This window comes from Ammospiza caudacuta, chromosome 5 (assembly GCF_027887145.1).
Source record: "Ammospiza caudacuta isolate bAmmCau1 chromosome 5, bAmmCau1.pri, whole genome shotgun sequence".
In the NCBI taxonomy this organism is placed as follows: Eukaryota; Metazoa; Chordata; class Aves; order Passeriformes; family Passerellidae; genus Ammospiza; species Ammospiza caudacuta.
In genome coordinates this window covers 27237559-27254675 of record NC_080597.1, presented here as the reverse complement: position 1 = coordinate 27254675, position 17117 = coordinate 27237559, and the positions used below count along the sequence as shown (strand labels likewise).

Genomic DNA, 17117 nt, shown 5'->3' with positions numbered 1-17117 from the left:
TTTCTTTGAAGAATGAGAAGATTTGAATATTGAGGTGGGGTTGGAAAGGAACAACCACTAACACAAAAACAAAATGCTCAAAGCTCCAAGAATTATTTATTCTTCCCTTATGCCTTCCTCTTCAAGGCCCCTTCCGTCTTTCAGGAGATATATAAGGGGAGGAGAGGTTCTTGGGTGATCTTCCCTAGCTTTCAAGCTAAGAGCCTCATGGAGCTTCCTCAGCACAGGCCATCCCTTATAGAGCCATAATCTCCCACCATCTTAGGCGTGCTCTCCACATCCCTCTGCCTCCCAAATTCCTTTGCACCAAGGACAACAGTTCAGAGAGCCTGCCCACAAACTACCATCCTCCACATTCTTGCAGCAGGCTGTACTCAGAGTACTAAAAATGCAGAGTACAGCATGCACCTGCCCCCTTGTTCATCCCCTAGCTGTTCAGCAGCTCCAGGGTACAGAAAGAGCCCCCCCAGCTCCAATGGCAGAGGGCAAGGCTAGGATTCCCCCAGATGAACTAGGTACTATGCTTGTCCACAAAGAAGATTTCAGTGATCTCAACCTGCACTGTCTTCTATGACCTCTCCCTTTTTCTGCCTTCCCTGGGTCCTCTTCTGCCTGCTGGTGGTGATTTGTATATAGTTGATACTGGACACCATGACTGCTTGCTGGTAAACACCTCTACCTCAGTCTCAGCTGTGAGGGAAGCCTGGATTGTGCCCTCCAAATGGGGGAAATGACCCCGGGTCTGTAGGGCAGCCAGTGGCCCCCTGACTGCTTGCTATAGAGCCCTTAATGTCCATGATTCCTGGGCCAGATTGCCCTGGAAGGCCTGTCCCAGTCTGCACCCAGAGAGGGAGTAGGGAGAAGAGGTAACTGGAGTTATGAAATTGCAGCATGGCTGAAGCTCTCCAACTGGTTCAACTTCCCAGCACCCCCTTCCCCCAGCGCTGCTCCCCCGCATAGAGCAGCAGTGAACCTCAAGCAGATCTCCTGGTCTAATTTTTCACTGAACAATGAATCTGATCACAGAGAAACAAAATCGGTTGCATCAAGAATTAGATTATTTCTTTTCTTCATGATTGTTGCATTAATGAGCAGCTACATGTATAGAACCAGGAGGTGACTAATGTAATTAACCTGGTGTAATGATACTGCTGAGGAAGAGAGAGAGGATTATGACATACTTAGATGTCAGTATTGCACAATTTTGTATGTGTTCCCTGTACTATCGGGTTGTGTCTGACACAGAAAACTTAAGCAGTGATAGATTTCAGTCTGCATCCATTCAGCTCATGCGTCTTTCTGTGTAAAATGAGGATGTGAAAGGTGGATTGCTTTCCCAGGGTTGAGGGGGTGGAGGTATTCAATTTTGGTTGTGTCTTTCCTTAACAAAATGATACTAATTATCATAAATCGTCCTTTCTCATGAAGAATCTTCCCAAAATGTCTGCTTCTTGGAGCAGGCATTGGGATTTCAGTGAAATCCCCAAAGACAAAGTAAGAACACGGGGATTGACACAACGATGGTCAGGGGGAGGCAGAGGGACGGAAAACGAGCAACACCAAGACATATGCAACTTGCAGCAAACCCGAGAAGAGTGAAGAGCAAGCACTTAAAAATCATAACAACAGCAATAAGAGCAGAAATACATGCTTATTTTTAAATTACCCTTCCACCTTACATTTCACCTGCCTCCCGGGGAGAGAAACGGCTGACTGAAGTTTTGTGCGGGTCTAACTGCGGTGTGCGGGTCGCACTCGCAGCTCCGGGTACCTACGGCGGGGACGCGAAGGAGGCTGAGCTGGGGGGCGGCGGTGGGGGGAAATGCGATCGGTGAGGGAGAGACCCAGCGCCGTCTTTCCCCTGGGCTCCGCGGCGGCCGCGGGGAAGCGACCCTTGCCGGAGCCGGCAGCGGCGGGCGAGGCGCAGGGCGGGGGCAGGCTGCCCCCCCCGCCCCTCGCTGCCTGCCTGCTGCCTGTGCCTGCCCGCGCAGAGCGGAGCGGGGCGGAGGAGGAGGGAGGCTGCCGCCCGCGGATGCTGGGGCGCGGGCGGCGCGGGCAGGGCGGGCGGCGCGGGCAGGGAGCTGTCCTTCAGCACCGCGGGCCGCGGAGCGCTCCGCCCGCACCGCCGCCCGGGGAGCTGTCCTGCAGCACCGGCGGCCCGGGAGCGCTCCGCCCGCCCCGCCGCCCGGGGAGCTGTCCTGCAGCACCGCCGGCCAGCGCCGACACCGACACCGCCGCCGCCGCCGCTGCCGCGGGGGAGCCGTCCAGCGCCGCGCCGCCAACGCCGCCGCCGCCGCCGCCGGCTTGATGCAGTAGCGGGGCCCGGGAGTCGCCGGGGGCCGCCGCGGGGCAGGGGGCGCCGCAGCCGGGCTCCGCTCTGCGACCCCCGCCCGGGAGGGGCGCCGCGCCTGTCCCCCTCCTCCCCCTCCCCAATCCCCCCTTCCAGGAGCCCCCCTCTCTCCTCGCCCACCTCCGCCGGGAGCGAGCGCCGCGGCTGTGCGGAAAAGCCATGGGAGGCAAGACCTCGGCACCTGTTCAGCTGAAATCAAGGGCTTACAGTATACTGGGCACTCTGGCTTGGTGGTAGGAGCGAGCAAAAGGAAGGAGAAGCAAGCAAGAAAAAGTGAGAGAGGATTGGAGCGACTGCCGCTGCCGGGGAAAAAAAAATAAAAACCCAAGGAAGATAACTGAGAAGGAAAAGGATTTTCATGGCGCAGGCTGCAGAGCTAAGCAAGAAGACTGAAGGTTGCATCTCTGCTCTTACAGTCTCTAACTGTCTAGGTCCAGATAATGAGAGATTGTGTTGAGGATGCTGCTGCTGCTCCCCTGTTCACTGTGGAAGCCATCTCCAAATTAGCCATTACATATGGAAACTGGAGACCAGAATTTTAGAAAAAGGGATTAAGGCGTCTCATTTTGGGGGGGGTTCTCTCTTTATTTGTTTGGTTTTTCTTGGTTCTTTTCTCTCTTCTTTTTTTCTTTTTCCTTTTTCCTTTTTTTATATTTCAACCAGAACGTTTCCGATTTAAAAGGCAAGCCTCTTCCCGTGTGGTCTTTCTAATTTACACTCTTTTCCGTGGGCTTTCTTACCTCCCTTTTTTGATATCTATCTCTCTCTCTCTATACCCATTATATTATTAGTCGGAATTATTATTCTTTTATTTTATTAAACACACACACCCCAAGAATCAGAAGGCGGTTGGGTATTTGTATAATGAAGAATTATGGGGCTCTTTGACAGAGGTGTTCAGATGCTTTTAACCACCGTTGGTGCTTTCGCTGCCTTCAGCCTGATGACCATAGCTGTGGGGACCGACTACTGGCTTTACTCCAGAGGGGTTTGCAAGACTAAAACTGTCAGTGAGAACGAAACCAGCAAAAAGAACGAGGAAGTCATGACCCATTCTGGATTATGGAGAACCTGCTGCCTAGAAGGTATTTGATTCTGGACCTCCACACCCCCCCCCCCGCACCCCTTCCTCTCCCACCACCCCACGTTTCTCCCTCCTCCCCCCAATAAATCCCTCCACATTCCACCATTTTCTCACTTCATTCCTTTCACGGTGGATTGAGAGTGGTGGGCTCAGTTACTCAGAGCACAGAGGCAAGAAGACAGGCAAAACATTCACTGTTCTGTTCCCTTCTCCTTCTTCTTTCCCACCCTCCCCACTCCCACCTTCTCCAAAAATTCACTTCCTCCCTCCAACTAGAATAATGTGTGTGTTACAAAACCACCAAGAGATCCTTTCAAAAAGCAACTGTGCAGTCTGCCTGTCTTCAGCTTGTTTGTATTGCCTCACTAAGCAATGCCAAAATGCTGTGTTATTGCCGTGCTCCGACTGCAACCAGAGAGTGAAATAATTGCTCTCTTTGCACAAGGCTTATTTGCAAAGACAAGACTGTGAGTGAGGGGCAATGTGGGGAGGAGGTGATTGCAAAGCACTTTGGATGCAATTTAGTGTACTTTAGGAAGGAAAAAGAGAGAAAGGGAAGCAACCGTGCTATATCCAAAATGTCTCATACAGAATGATACCAGTCATCTCAAACAGAGTTCAGAGCATTTTGTAATGTCTGTAGGCAACCACATCTCACTGGGCTGGATGCAGAGGGGTCTAGTTTGCTGCTGATTGGTTTGGTTTGGGGCTGGGGTTTTTCACCAGTTCGTTTGTTGTTGGGAGGTGGGTTTTGTTTGGCGTTGGTTTTGGGGGTTTTGGGGTTTTTTTATGGTTTATAGTAAAGGCTTAAAATAAACAAGTCTCTGAATGGAGAAATCAGCTGAAGCCTGATGTGGTGAAACTGAACAGCAACTCAGTGACATGTCTGATGACAGAAGAGACACCACTGCAGCCAACTTCTGGAATCAGACCTTCTAAAGGGAGAGGGAAAGAAAAGAGGGGCCAGTGATTCGCTTTTAAATATGTGTTGCTGAGTACTGCTATTGGCGTACATGTGGGCTGGGGAGGTGGTCTCCAGCCTGTGCTGGAGGGAGAGGGGCAAGCAATGTAAATGCACGGTTTGTGTTACACACGTAGTGAGGAGAGAGTGAGAGAACAGGAGCGCACATTAGAGCCCATTGTGAAAGCCCTGTTAGTGAATCAGCTCCCAGCTGGACAGTGGGCTGCTGGGGTTCATGGGCATGGAGGGATAAGATCGGTGCCTGCCGGTGTCCACTGGAGCTGGGTGTGCCTGGAGCTCCCTGTCGGGAGAGAATGGCAAGTGGGTACCGCAGAAATTATTTTCTTAACCCAGCACTGGGAGATGGAAGGCAGGGGGAAGGGGAAAATAAACTATGTATGTTTTGATGTCTCTCACCAAAGAAAGCTAAAGCTGCTGTTTGGAAATGGTTGTGTCCTGGAAGAAGCATGAATTTCCCCCCCGTTTTTGGTGCAAATGGTTGAGTGATGGCTGGACATGTTTTGAATAGCTAAGTGACTTCATTGAGCGATGGTCTATTTGACGCATACTGCATTTAGTGCCCTTTGTCAACCCAAACTGCTGCCTTTTAACATATCCTGCAGAGGAGCTCTATGCTGAATACTATATGCTGTATCCACGCCAGAAAATCAATAGCAGTAAATTAATGGGGGATGTTTTAAACACACTTGCTCACACACACGTACAGATTTCCTGCAAATAGATAAATACATAGAGGTATATATTAATAAAAAATGAAAAGCCTTTCACACAGATATTCATTACAATCAGGGAAGGAGACATCTCCTTAATTAAAAATTAATGAGAGAGAGGAAAAAAAAAAAAGCCCAAATGCAAAGCCATGCAGGGAAGAGAGGCTGCAGGGATGAACTCCCTTCCTGAGCCGTGTCCCCAAGCTGGAGGGTGGAGGGAGGCTGGGGCTGAGATAGAAGGTATGAGGACCCCAGCCAGGAGAGGCAGTGAATTCAGATCATGTCTATCTGCCCACAGAGCCGTACCCAGAGGGACGCGGTCTGAGGGGGAGGAGGAAGGGGCGGGTGAGGTTTGTCAGATTGGAGGAGCTCGGGGCTCCTTCTCCTTTACATCTGACAGGACCCCACAGGCACTGTTGAGAAGTGGCTTGCATGGCAAAAGAATGTGCCAGGATGCTTCCAATTAAAAGCTTTGAAGTGCCCCCAGCCCCCACAATGTTGTGCTGCCATCCCAGGTTCCCTGCCCTCCCTGCTGATGCTCTCCAGTGGGCTAAAACCCTCACAGCCCTGCATGAACGGCATGAAATTCTGCCTGAGCACAAGCTGCATGGCCCTGGCAGGGTGCTCTCACTCACCCCCACACCCATGAGGGTCGGGCTGGCCCAATCCCTCAGCCCCCCAATGCTGGGCAGCAGCAGCAAGTGGGGTAGGAGGGTGCAATGCACCACAGGGGAGCTGAGCCCAGCTCTGAGTGCCATGCCTGAGGGCACAGGTTGCACTAAAACTTGGATAAAGACTTGGTTTCAAGAGCATCTCAGCAGAAGGCAAAACCATCCCCATGGGCACGTGCTGAGCAGGGCCTGAGCATGGATTTGCCTCGTGAGGTGGCACAGCCTAGGTTTGGCACTGGCACTGCTGGGATGCCTCTGCTTGGCTTCCTGCAGCCCCACAGCCTGCATGGGGTGGTGGCTGGCACTCCCTTGGTCCCAGGACAGCACAGCCAAATATCCCCACCAGCCCTTGGATGGCAGGGCTCTTACTGTCATGTCTGATCAACTTAGTCATGGGGGTATCTTCTTTCTTGTCATAAAGAATCAGAGCTGTGTCTCTGGTTGATTTCCTCTCCCTGGTGAAAGCTTCCTGCTGGTGAACAGGAGAGAGAAGGATGCAGCAAAGGCACCTTTCCCCCATGATACATAGAGTGGGTAGATTTATGGAGAAAAGAGCTTCGTCTCAGGAGGCTATAAAAAGGACAAAAACCTTGGTCTGTGCACAGCCTCCCCATGGTGTGGCAGAGGCACATGATAAAGGATGTGGGGCAGGCACTCTTCTCCCTGGGGTAGATGTCAGGGCAGGTCTGTAGGGTGAGGGAGGTAGTGAAGAGGAGGGCAGGAGGCTTTGTAACAAGAAAATAATCAAAGGAGGAGTTCAGACTGCCATCTGCTACTGGTAGGAAGCCTCTGTAATGTTGCCTTCATTTCTGGAAACGTGGAGGAACGCTGGCATTAGTCAACACTGTAGGCTGTCAGAGATGGTGGACACCTCATATTAAAGTTATCATACTAAATTGCCTTTTCTCTTCTTGGCCAAGAGATCCCATAGCAAAAATGGATGTGAGTACTTATCTTGGGTTCTGTGCACAGATACATTGTTGTCAGAATTGCAAGCTCGTCTTGGAGAATTTCATTCCCAGGCTTTCAATTTTTGGGTTTCCCTCTCTTTAGTCATTCTATTCCCTACAATGGACTTTCAGTCAGCACTTTCAGATCTTTGTATTACTTCAAAGAAGAGTGCAATTTGGGAAGTTCCTCCTCTATTGGGATTTCTTTCCCCCCTTTCTTGTGTCCTACAGTGAGCCCCTGCTCCATGTTGGGACTCAAGCAGACAGGTGGTGTCAGTTCACATTACTGCAGATCATTCTTCTGATTTTTTCCCTAATCTTCCTCCAGATGATTCTCTCTTAGACTTTGGGGTTGTCCAAATGTGTCTCTGGGCCATTCAAAAGTCTCTGCCCTTCAAGAAAAATGGTTTTTCTCCACCCTTTAGCTGTATAGATACAAAACACACACGAGCACTGAACAATTGAGATCTGCAAGCTCATGCCCCACAGGGATGCTGCACCTCTTACAACTTTGAAATGGCTGCGGATATTCCAGCCTAATTCCTTTTTGGCACTGAATGTTTAAAACCGCTTTTTATTATGAGTGATGCCCTGTCTAATTCTTTCATTAACTCCTGTAGATCTCCTACAGGATCTCAAAAAGTGAGGGATGGTGCCTTATCAGGGTCTTATGAAGCAAGCAAATGAAATGTATTTCATATCTGTAGGTTATTGGTTTTGTCATGTTGTCATTATTATTAAGAAACGGATAGGTCTGGGAGGCTTTTGTACTGAGAAGGCGGGAGAGAAGAGTCCTGGGCAGGCAGGCATGAGTGATGCACATGGGGTTAGACATCCCTGTAGATCTGACTGGTGTGAAGGCAAGTAATTGAATGGATGTTGGTGGAGAAAATAATTCCTGCCTAGAGACCCTTCCCAAGGAGAATTAATGAGCTGATCTGTTCCCTTTCCAGCTTGTTATATCTGAACAGTTCATGAGAGCTAAGTGCAGATCCAGTGTTTGCAAAAATGAAGAGCTGACAGCAAAGTGAGGCAGGGCATAGGCAGTGGACAAGCTTCTGCCAGACGATTCTGGCACTGCGTCGCTTCCTCTCACTGCCTTCTCCCACTGCTGTTTGTTCCTGGTGAACCTCTTTCCTTTCATATCCATTTTATATGCAGGTTTTTTCTGTTTTCCTTCTTACCTTTCATGATTTTATTTCTTTCAGCTGTTGTTTCCTGTCAGTGTCCCTAGTTTTGCTCTCAGAATTGCCTGCCGTCCTACTTCCGAGGATCCATAAATCTACAAAGGGTCGTTTCCTTTCATCCTTGCTGACCTAATCCAGGGCCTTATCTGAAAATTCAGTGTGTGTAGCAGTAGATTAAATCAGAGTCTCCATGTGTTCACAGTTCAGGACCAGGAGCATCCTAGCCCAGCCAAGAAATGCAGCAGAAGGAAATGACCAGGCACAGAGCTGATTGTTGTTGGCATTACATCTGACAGGGAAAAAAGGATTCAAAGCTGGACAGGCCTTGGGTGAAGAAGAAGAAGAAGATAAAGGATTTTAAAAAAGTGGGGTGGCAGATGGTGAGGAAGAATTACTCAGGATCCCAGACTTGGGTGGGTTTGGTTCTCCTCTCAGCTTAAATTCACACCTGACTGAAGTCACAGAGAAGACAGGGATGTGAGGGGTTGAGACCTGCAAGCTCAGCTCCTTTGTAAGATCTGACAAAGAAATGCTGTTCCTCACTAGTGAGTTGATAGAACAGACTTCTAAATTGCTTTTAAATTATGAATCTTCCTGCTGACAGAGAAAGAGGAATGGGTTAATACTGTCCTGAAATGCACCAGAAATTGCCTTGCTGAAAAGAGTGAGAGTGAAATGCAGTGGGAGGGACATGGAGATTCAGTGTGGCAGCAGTAATGTATAAAGAAATTACACAGAGATAGAACAAATGTCTTTTTGCCAGGGAGACCAGGAGCTATTCCTATCTAACGTTTCACTTTTAACCCATCCCTTTCCCCATGCAGCCCTCTGAGCCCCCGTCTCACTTGGTTGCGGTTTGGTATGATCTAAGCAAGAGTTTTGGGGGAGGAGAACCACTGAGGTTTGACAGCAGAATCTCCATATTTATTTAATTTAAAAGCAGTAGCGAGGCGGTTGCCGGGGGGAGCAGGGAACATTTCAGGCTCTCAGATGGCTCTGCCCCCTGCCCCTGTTTTAAGTGCAGATTCCCAATCAAGCATACCCGGTTTATCCCAGGGGGAGCCCTCGCTGCTCCATTCTGCGCTGCTTCTCCCTTCCATATCGCACTCGTTGTCAGGGGATGTGCTGCTGCCTTCCTTTCACGGGCACGAAACCTTCCCCCTTGCAGGGGGCTCTCAAGGAGAGAAGGGGGCTGCTGCCGGAGGAATGGCTTACAACAGGGTTCCTGCTTTATGTCCTCCCTGCTCAGCCCCCAATCCAAGGCAGCAGCCACCCAGTTAGGCAGCCTCTGCTTAGGCATATGCAGAACGCAGTGTAAATACAATACACCTAAAAGTTATTTTTCCCTTCTCTATATAACCCCAGCTTTTCCTCATCCTCCATCTTTGACTCATTCTATCCATCTCCATTTTAATTTGTTCTCATTTCCCTCCCCTGTTTTTCCTCTTTATTTTTCCCTTTCATCTTTATGTCTCTTCTGTGCTTTCTCTCAAAAGCATCTTCTTCATTATTTCTCCCTGTTTGTCTCCAAGTTCTCTGAGGCCCATCCCCCTTGCTCTGTTATATTATCCTATCTTATCTTATATTATCCTATCCTCTGTTATTTTATCTTGTCCTTGCTCCTCTCCGTCCCCTTTGCTGCTGCTGTCGCATTTCTCTATCCTCTTTCCTCTTCTCCCTGCCATCATTTCCCCCTGTCTTTCATATAGTCATTCCCTCCAGCTAAAGGACCCCATTCTTTTGGAACTGTGCTGCCTGTGTGCTCTAAATAAACACTTTTCCATCCTCTTTCTGGCTGTCCCCCTCCTCCTTTCTCCAGCCAGTGCCCCCTCCTCAAAGCAGTGTATGACACCGGTTGCTGTCACTGTCTCCTCTTACTCGCAGCCCAGCTACCTCTGAGGGGGCTGAAACCCGAGCCCCTCCCTCTGCTCCTTTCATTGCTCACTGCCTGTGGTCAGTCCAAGCTCCCTCCACTTTGCTGCCTCCAACCTCCCATGGCCGGAGGGCTCACTGGCAGCTCAGCTGATGAGCTGGCTCATCTGCGTGCAGCCAGCAACTGGGCTGGAAGGAGCTCATGGCAGCCCTAAATGCCCTCCCTGGCAACCCTCAGACATGGATCAGGCCAGGATCCAAATGGAAAATAAGGGTCTCTCAAGCCATAACCCTGGGGCAGTTGTTGTGCACTACAGTGAAGGATCTCTGGTTGTCAGGGAGAAGAGTCTCAGCGAGCAGTCGTCCTTTTTGAACTGTTTTCAGGGGAATGATTTTCTCTGGGATTCTCAGGAATACCTAAGGTGGGGAGGTGAATGGGGCTGGGGGCTCCAAGCCCCATGGTTGTCTGAATGAACCTACGTGAGGAGGGGCAGAGGGTATCACTGGCTGGTGAGAAAAGGGGGACTGTGTGCCATGCAGGGCTCTACATGAACCGTGGTGACTCACTGGGTGCCAGAAACGGGGACATTGCTGTTAATGGTCTAATGCAGCACATGGCTGCAGACAGAAAACCCCCCACCACCAGCAAGTCCCCAAGCATAAGGAGTGAAGCAAAGGGGACAGCAAGAGTGCAGAAGCAAAGGTTATTCAAGGGTGGGATGTTGCAAAGTCAGAATAGGGTTCATAAAAGGGGGACAGGGACAAGGAAGTGTAGGAAGGTTGTGTATGAAGGTTAGGCATGTTTGCCTGGAAAAAGAGGTAAACGAGAGGGAAAGTGATTGGATTGTGTTGAATAATGAATGGACTAGAGAAGGTGGATCAGTAGCTCTTGATTTCCCCATTTTGTAACACACAGACAAGAGGACCTGACATGAGTCACAGGAGACCCAGTTAAAGCTTTCTCATTTGATGCATATCAGGGCTGTGGAGCTCACTGCCACTGGAGCTCTCATGGCCAAGATTTTAACAACATTTAGCAAGCAAGTGGGCATTTACGACAGAGTTCACGAAAATTAAGCGTCCTCCTAATGGATGTGAACAGCATTTTGGGTGTTTTGTAATTCAGCAATTAAGCCAGTCGCCATAAAAAACTAGGATAACATTTCACAAGGGCAGTCTATCCCCTATCTGACTGCCATGTGGTTCTTGCCTCTTCCCTGAAACATTTGTCAGGGATTAAACAGAGCTCAGATTTACTTAGTCTGGCATTTCTTTTGTTTCTAGATGCTATGCTGTGCAGTTGCAATGTAAGATGCGAACTAGGCCTGCATTTCTGCTGGTGTCAATGACTGCCCTAATTTGACAAATTAACAGTAAGTTTAGGTATTTCTATCATATTTTGCTAGGAAAGATCTGGGATAGAGAGCAATTAAGAGCATATGGAATTAAGTGGAGTCCTTTTTCTTCACACCCCAGGGTATAAAGTAAGTAGCTGGCAATGAAGGTGCTATATATGTGCAACGAATTATTGTTGTTGAAGTCCCTGCTTCCCAGAAAGCAATAGGCTTTGGGTCTCTGATGCTATCACAAGGAAATTAGAAACAAGGGTGTCTCTTTCCTCTTGTATCTGTGGAAATGATGACTGCACTGGCATGCAATGACGTACAGCACTGTAGTGTTTCTGTGCACAAGAGATGGAGGCCAATTCTCCCCTCGTTGCTCTGATGTGACCTCGGGGACTCGGACGGAGCCACACTGCTTACGCTGCCCGTGTAGGCAAGGGGAGAGCGAGGCTGAGGAAGGGCTGTGCATGCTTCCAGCATCCATGCCCCCAAGGTCACCGCGTGTCCCCGCTCCGCCAGTGACGTACCCAACCAACCAGGGGCTAAATTCACTTCTAGTGTGAGTGGGTGAGACAGCCCCAAAGGTAATGAGATTCTGCGTTTACTTATGCCAGCTGTTCACCAAGTCCAGCAGTTCCTTCTTTAACATCATCTTTCACCCTCATTAGGAAAATTCTATTTGGCTGCTCTTCCTGTGGGGCAAAAATTCTCATACACATTCCTCACCTTGGATGGGTGAGTGTGTAAAATGGCAGAGGTGATCATGAACTTGCTGGCATTCACATTTCTCTTTCTCTTCTTTCTGCATTTCTATCTTTATGTGAATCTCCCTTTTTTATTGACAGCTTTCTGTCTCCCAGACCTGCTTATTCTCCTTGTGTTACAGAAAAGCTCTCCCATAAAATTCCAAGCTACTCAATCAGAGTTTTCATATCAAGCCCTGCAGGACAGGTGAAATCCACTTCTGTTTCTGTGGCACAGGCGACTAAAGTATTTATGCTAGCTTCCTGTCAAATCTATAACTCCCCAGAGAAGCATATGGACTTTATGCTGCATTTCCTATTCCCCCAGAGCATATACTCCTATCTTCTAGCTGTGAAAAACAGAAAATGAGGATGGTATACAAAAACTTGAGAATGCAATGTCATCCTATTCATGGGTAGGGATTTTTCTGATGTGTGTTTTTGCTAGAAGCAAACACCTATAAATTTCTGATTTAGCTTGTTGTATAAAGAATACATTCTGTCAAATAAAGAATAACACTATCCACCTCCGTTCCTTGGATTTTCTATCCCTTTCTGATTTTTCTCTTCCTATTTCTCAGTTTTCATTCTCCTTCTGAACATGATATTTTTTTTTTAGTGCTGGTTTTATTTTTCTCCTCCCACTCCTTCATAACAACATTTCATTCTTAAATTTGCTATCACTCAGGGAACTTCTCTCTTTCTTCAGGTCTTGTTTATATCACCAAAGTAGCTGCAGTGAGATGGATAATGCTTGAACACTGAATATTTCCCAAGTTTATGGTTGTGTTCATTCAGTATCACAGATCACTGTGAATCAAACGACTTTTCATCCAACCCTATTTGCTGACTTCTGCAACCTTACTGTGACCTGTCCATTGTAAACAGTAAATTTCTGAGAACCTGTTCCTGAAGCTTCATCTCTTCCTGAGGATGTTGCATAATATTTTTCTTTCTTAGTTCAATTTTTTTTTTCACCTTTGGTTTTCATTTTTCTTCACCTTTGGTTTTCAGTTTTCTTCATTCTCCTCATCATTCTTCAGAATTCGCTGTTTCTTCATCTTTTCCCTTTTTTCCACATCATCTCTCATGTGTGGATTTTTCTCCCACAGTCCTAACCCTTGATGACATTTCCCCTCTTCCCTTTACATTTCTAGCCCAAAGTCCTCCTGGGTAGGAGGAGGACTCGATCCCATCCCATCCAGCCTCTTTGGAGAGGTGGTGGAAAAGGATTCACAACTTAAGTCTGTTCAAATGTGCATGTGTGCACATGTGCACACGTGCATCTCCTTTCAGATATGATTGGTATGAAAGATTGGCACTCAAGATGAAGTGGTTTGATTTTGACTTTTGCCTTTCAGGCAGCCATGAGGAGCCATTCCCAAATGTAGATGCCCCCCAGAATTGCCTTCAGGGTACAGGGTCTCAAGGGACCAACCTTCAGGAATTTCTGCTGCTTTGTTTTAGATTCAAGCATTGTCCTTTTCCTTAGGCTGAGGGTCATGGATTTTTGAAGGGCAGTGGCAGAACCATGAAAGAAGGCATTTTTCTCTTGCTCATTTTTGAGTGAGGAGTGAATGAACTGTGATAAATATTTTTCTGTATATAACTAGAGCTGTCTCAAAGAAGTGGCAGAGGAAACAGATGGCAGAGGCCCTTTATAGGCAGCTGCTGTTGTCTCTTAAGGTGTCACCATCGCAAGAAAAGTGGTTGTAATTGGGGAGCTTCAAGATCTGTAAGGACGGAAAGGACTTGAGCAGAAAAGAATGTCATCCTGCCTGAAGGCAGGGGGGAGGGGGACGGAAATCAAATATTCAGAGACAAAAAGTACAGGGAATGGGTTGGAGCCACTATGAAGTTTTACTGAATTTCACAACCACAGGATGGATGGTTTCCCTGTGTTTGGGAATTCCTAATTGGTCACAGACAGTAGGAACATTTTATGCAGGGTGAAGAGCTCTTTTAGTTTATTTTGGGGACAGCAAGAGGGGCCAGTGTCCAGTGGAAACAATTGAGTGAGAGACTGAGATCCCCACTGCACTGTGGAAATGCAGTTGGGCAGGAGTGAGGAAAGGTCCAGGAATAGCTATCTCCAGGCTCCTTTCTCCTCCAATTACTTCCAAGCACAACTGCAGTGCATGCTTTTGGTATGGGGGATGCTACAGTTTGGTGTAGAAGCTTCTGTCCCAGATATTCCTCAAAATGCCTGCCTGGAGCCCTATGATCTCAGTGTATGCAGCACAGAGAGAAATTGTAAGTTGACCTGTGAAATAACAGAAGTGGAGACATGTAGCTGCTCCTTAAAAAATAACCAGTTCCTTCATATCTTCTAGGCTTGGGGGGAATTGGACAATGGACTAGACCTCGAAGACTTCCAAACATGGAGTTGTTTTAATCTTTCCTGCTGCCCATGTGTCTCCAAAAGCAGGAGCCATGTATTTCTTTCAAGGAAGAGAAAATACACAGAAAAAGTTCAATAGAAGAATTTGGGAGGAAGCCTGGGAGGATGATAGGGTCTCTCATGAAATGCAAGCGTTTGGGGCAACACAGCAGCTGTGAACAGGCTTGCTGCTGGAGATAATTGGAGCTCAACATTGCACAGTGTCCTTTAGCTGAGAATTCCATTGGAACTGTACTCAATAGCCTCAAAGGGAACAACTGCCAAGAGCAGAGCAGAGCAGTGCAGCTGCTTTGCTGTTGGGAAAGGGAGCAAAAGAGAAAATAATATGTCTACCCTGCTGAGTGAACTGCAATGCAAACAGCAGCACAGCATAGAAAAATGCATGGGACTGACAATTTTTCTAAATTTTGGGTGAGCACCTAATCATTGCACAACTCTTTCTCAATCATTGTTCCGTTCTTCCCCTCTTCATCCATCACTTTGTCCATCTGTTCACAGGAAAGCATAACTCAGAAAGGACAAGAATGACTTTCCAGGAATTAATTCCAGGGGCTGTCTAAGATCACAGGAGAAAGGTGTTTTTCTGTGTGCTGCATCATTACAGCTTGGCCCACATTTACAGGAACAGTGAGGGGGAAAGCATTCAGAGCAAAGCAAGACTGTGAGAAAGAGCATTGTGACAATATAAAGGCACCAGGACCAGGGAGGACTTTTATTCTTCTGCAGAAACTGAAGGGATGGGTTGTGTCTGGGAATAAACCAACTCAGATGTGGAGGAAAGCGTCTCTGCATGGTGGAAATGGAGGGACATTTGGGGCTGGAAAAGTCTGTGACAGCTGGAAAGCACAGCTGGCCAGAAGGAAACATTAGGCAAGAGAGGACCCAGGACTTGGCCACAACATGACAAGGGAAGGTGGTAATAGGAATGCAGTGTACTGGAAGGAGATAATTGAGATACATGGTCTGAAAAAGGAAGATGAGTCAGAAGAAATCCTGGGACTCAGAGGTAGGAGAGGTTTGAATTGCTGAGAGAAGCAGGAGTATCAGATAGAGCTGGATGGATGGAGAGACAGACCTCCTCATCCATCTTCTCTGAATTGTGGAATGGGATGAATTTTCACCTACTGATGCCAACATCTAGCACCACTAACAGTGCTCCCTCTCACTCCTTCCTGCCCCAGTCTGTGGGAGAAAGGGTTCAAACGTAGAAAGACTAGGCAGGATCAATCATATAGACCAACCAGTCTTGGACTTCCAGCAATTTGGAAAGTGTGACCAGTGGTTTTGACCCTATACAGTGAAGTTTGAAAAAGGAAAGAAGAAACAAACTAGTTGGAGCATGACATTTTAGACTTGACTTGGTGATGCCAAGAAAGGCAGGCACGGCCACCTCATATATTGAGGCTCTGTGCTGGTCTCATACTGGAAGAACATGAATTTGTCCTCCTTCTCGAGTCTTTGGGTATAGTTTCCATGGCAAAGAACCCATGTCTTGGCTAGATTATCTTTGGTAAAGCACAGGAACTAACACTTAATGCTCTTCTCTGGCTGCTGTTCTTTGGTGGAGATTTTCTGAGAATTTTACCTTTTCTTGCCATTGTGCTATTGCAGCTGCACAAAAAATGCTTCACATAGGGTGGAAACACCTTTATGCTAGACACTGTGCACACACAAAACTGTTGTCCCTACATCAAAGAAGTGACACTCTAAGATGACAAATGACATGTGAAAGGCAGCAAAGCAGAAGACAGCAAAAGTGTACAACTTGTTTCTGTGTTGTTGCTTTTGACATCACTAAGAGGGTATTACACCTAGAACTGACTTCATCTCCTTCTCCAGGCAGAATGCAGAACAGACCCTGCCTGCCCAACACTGGGCAGTGCCAGGAGGAGATTCCCAAATAACTCTAAGCAAGCTAGCTTAGGTATTTCAAGTTCTAATGGCCACTCAAGCATGGTGCCCTGCACAGGCAAATTAGCTGTGCATCTGAGAGTTGTCAGGATGCAGTGTTTACTCAGGTGTGCAGATTCCAAAACCCATGCAAGGTCACATTCCATCGTGCCACGGGCGCTTGTAGTAGGAGCCTCTCTCAGTTCTCAGTCCAGATCTAATTCCCATATCCCCAAAGAGGCATACCTAAGTGACTGGAGGGGTTTTCCCTCATGCTTGGTAACCACAGGTGGTCTGAAATAAATGAATGATCCTATCTCATTCTGTCCCTATGGGAGGTGCATTGTGTTATTTGGGGTTCTGAAATGGAGCTTGGCCCAGATATGTGTGCAAGTGCTTGGGAAATCAGGAGCCAGAAGATGCCATCACAGCTGGATTTCTCCTTTGCAGTTTTAGCAGGCAGGGCTGAAGGACTCAGGGACTAATCTCCATGTGACCTGCAGATCCTGTCCTTTCACATGAGGGCTGAAGCTTGCTGAAGAGGCAATGCTGGAATGCTTTTGCCCATGTGGTGTCTGCCCTGGGGATACACGGCCACTTCTGTCTCCAGGGTTGTCACTTACCAGAGAAAAATTCGTTGGATTCATGACAAAACTGCAGGATTTACCAGCAAAGAAATAGTTTGTTCTCAAAATAAATAAAATCTGATCTGGAGGTGGTGATTTACTCAGACACCCAAGAGATCACTTATTTTGAGTATCTTGTTTAATTCTCACTGAGACTGCTAGTTTTGTCAATCTGTATCTTAGTTTTCTCAGGGAAAAGAACTATAATATATTACGGGGCTTCTTCCCATAACAAAAATGAAGGAAAAGACTCAAGGAGAGGAAAGCTCTATGCTCATCACTTCACTGAGTTGCACCACAGCAGGGAC

General features: G+C 47.7%; 1 protein-coding gene across 1 annotated transcript in view; it reads left to right on the top strand.

Moving 5' to 3' along the window:
• Nucleotides 1-2710: 2710 nt before the first annotated feature.
• The window catches only part of CACNG2 (calcium voltage-gated channel auxiliary subunit gamma 2), a 51291-nt gene continuing 36884 nt past the window's right edge, over nucleotides 2711-17117 (top strand). Inside the window, exon 1 of the mRNA XM_058805684.1 lies at nucleotides 2711-3435. Coding sequence (XP_058661667.1) covers nucleotides 3225-3435 — 211 coding nt within the window. The 5' untranslated portion in view covers nucleotides 2711-3224. The remainder of the gene's footprint in view (nucleotides 3436-17117) is intronic.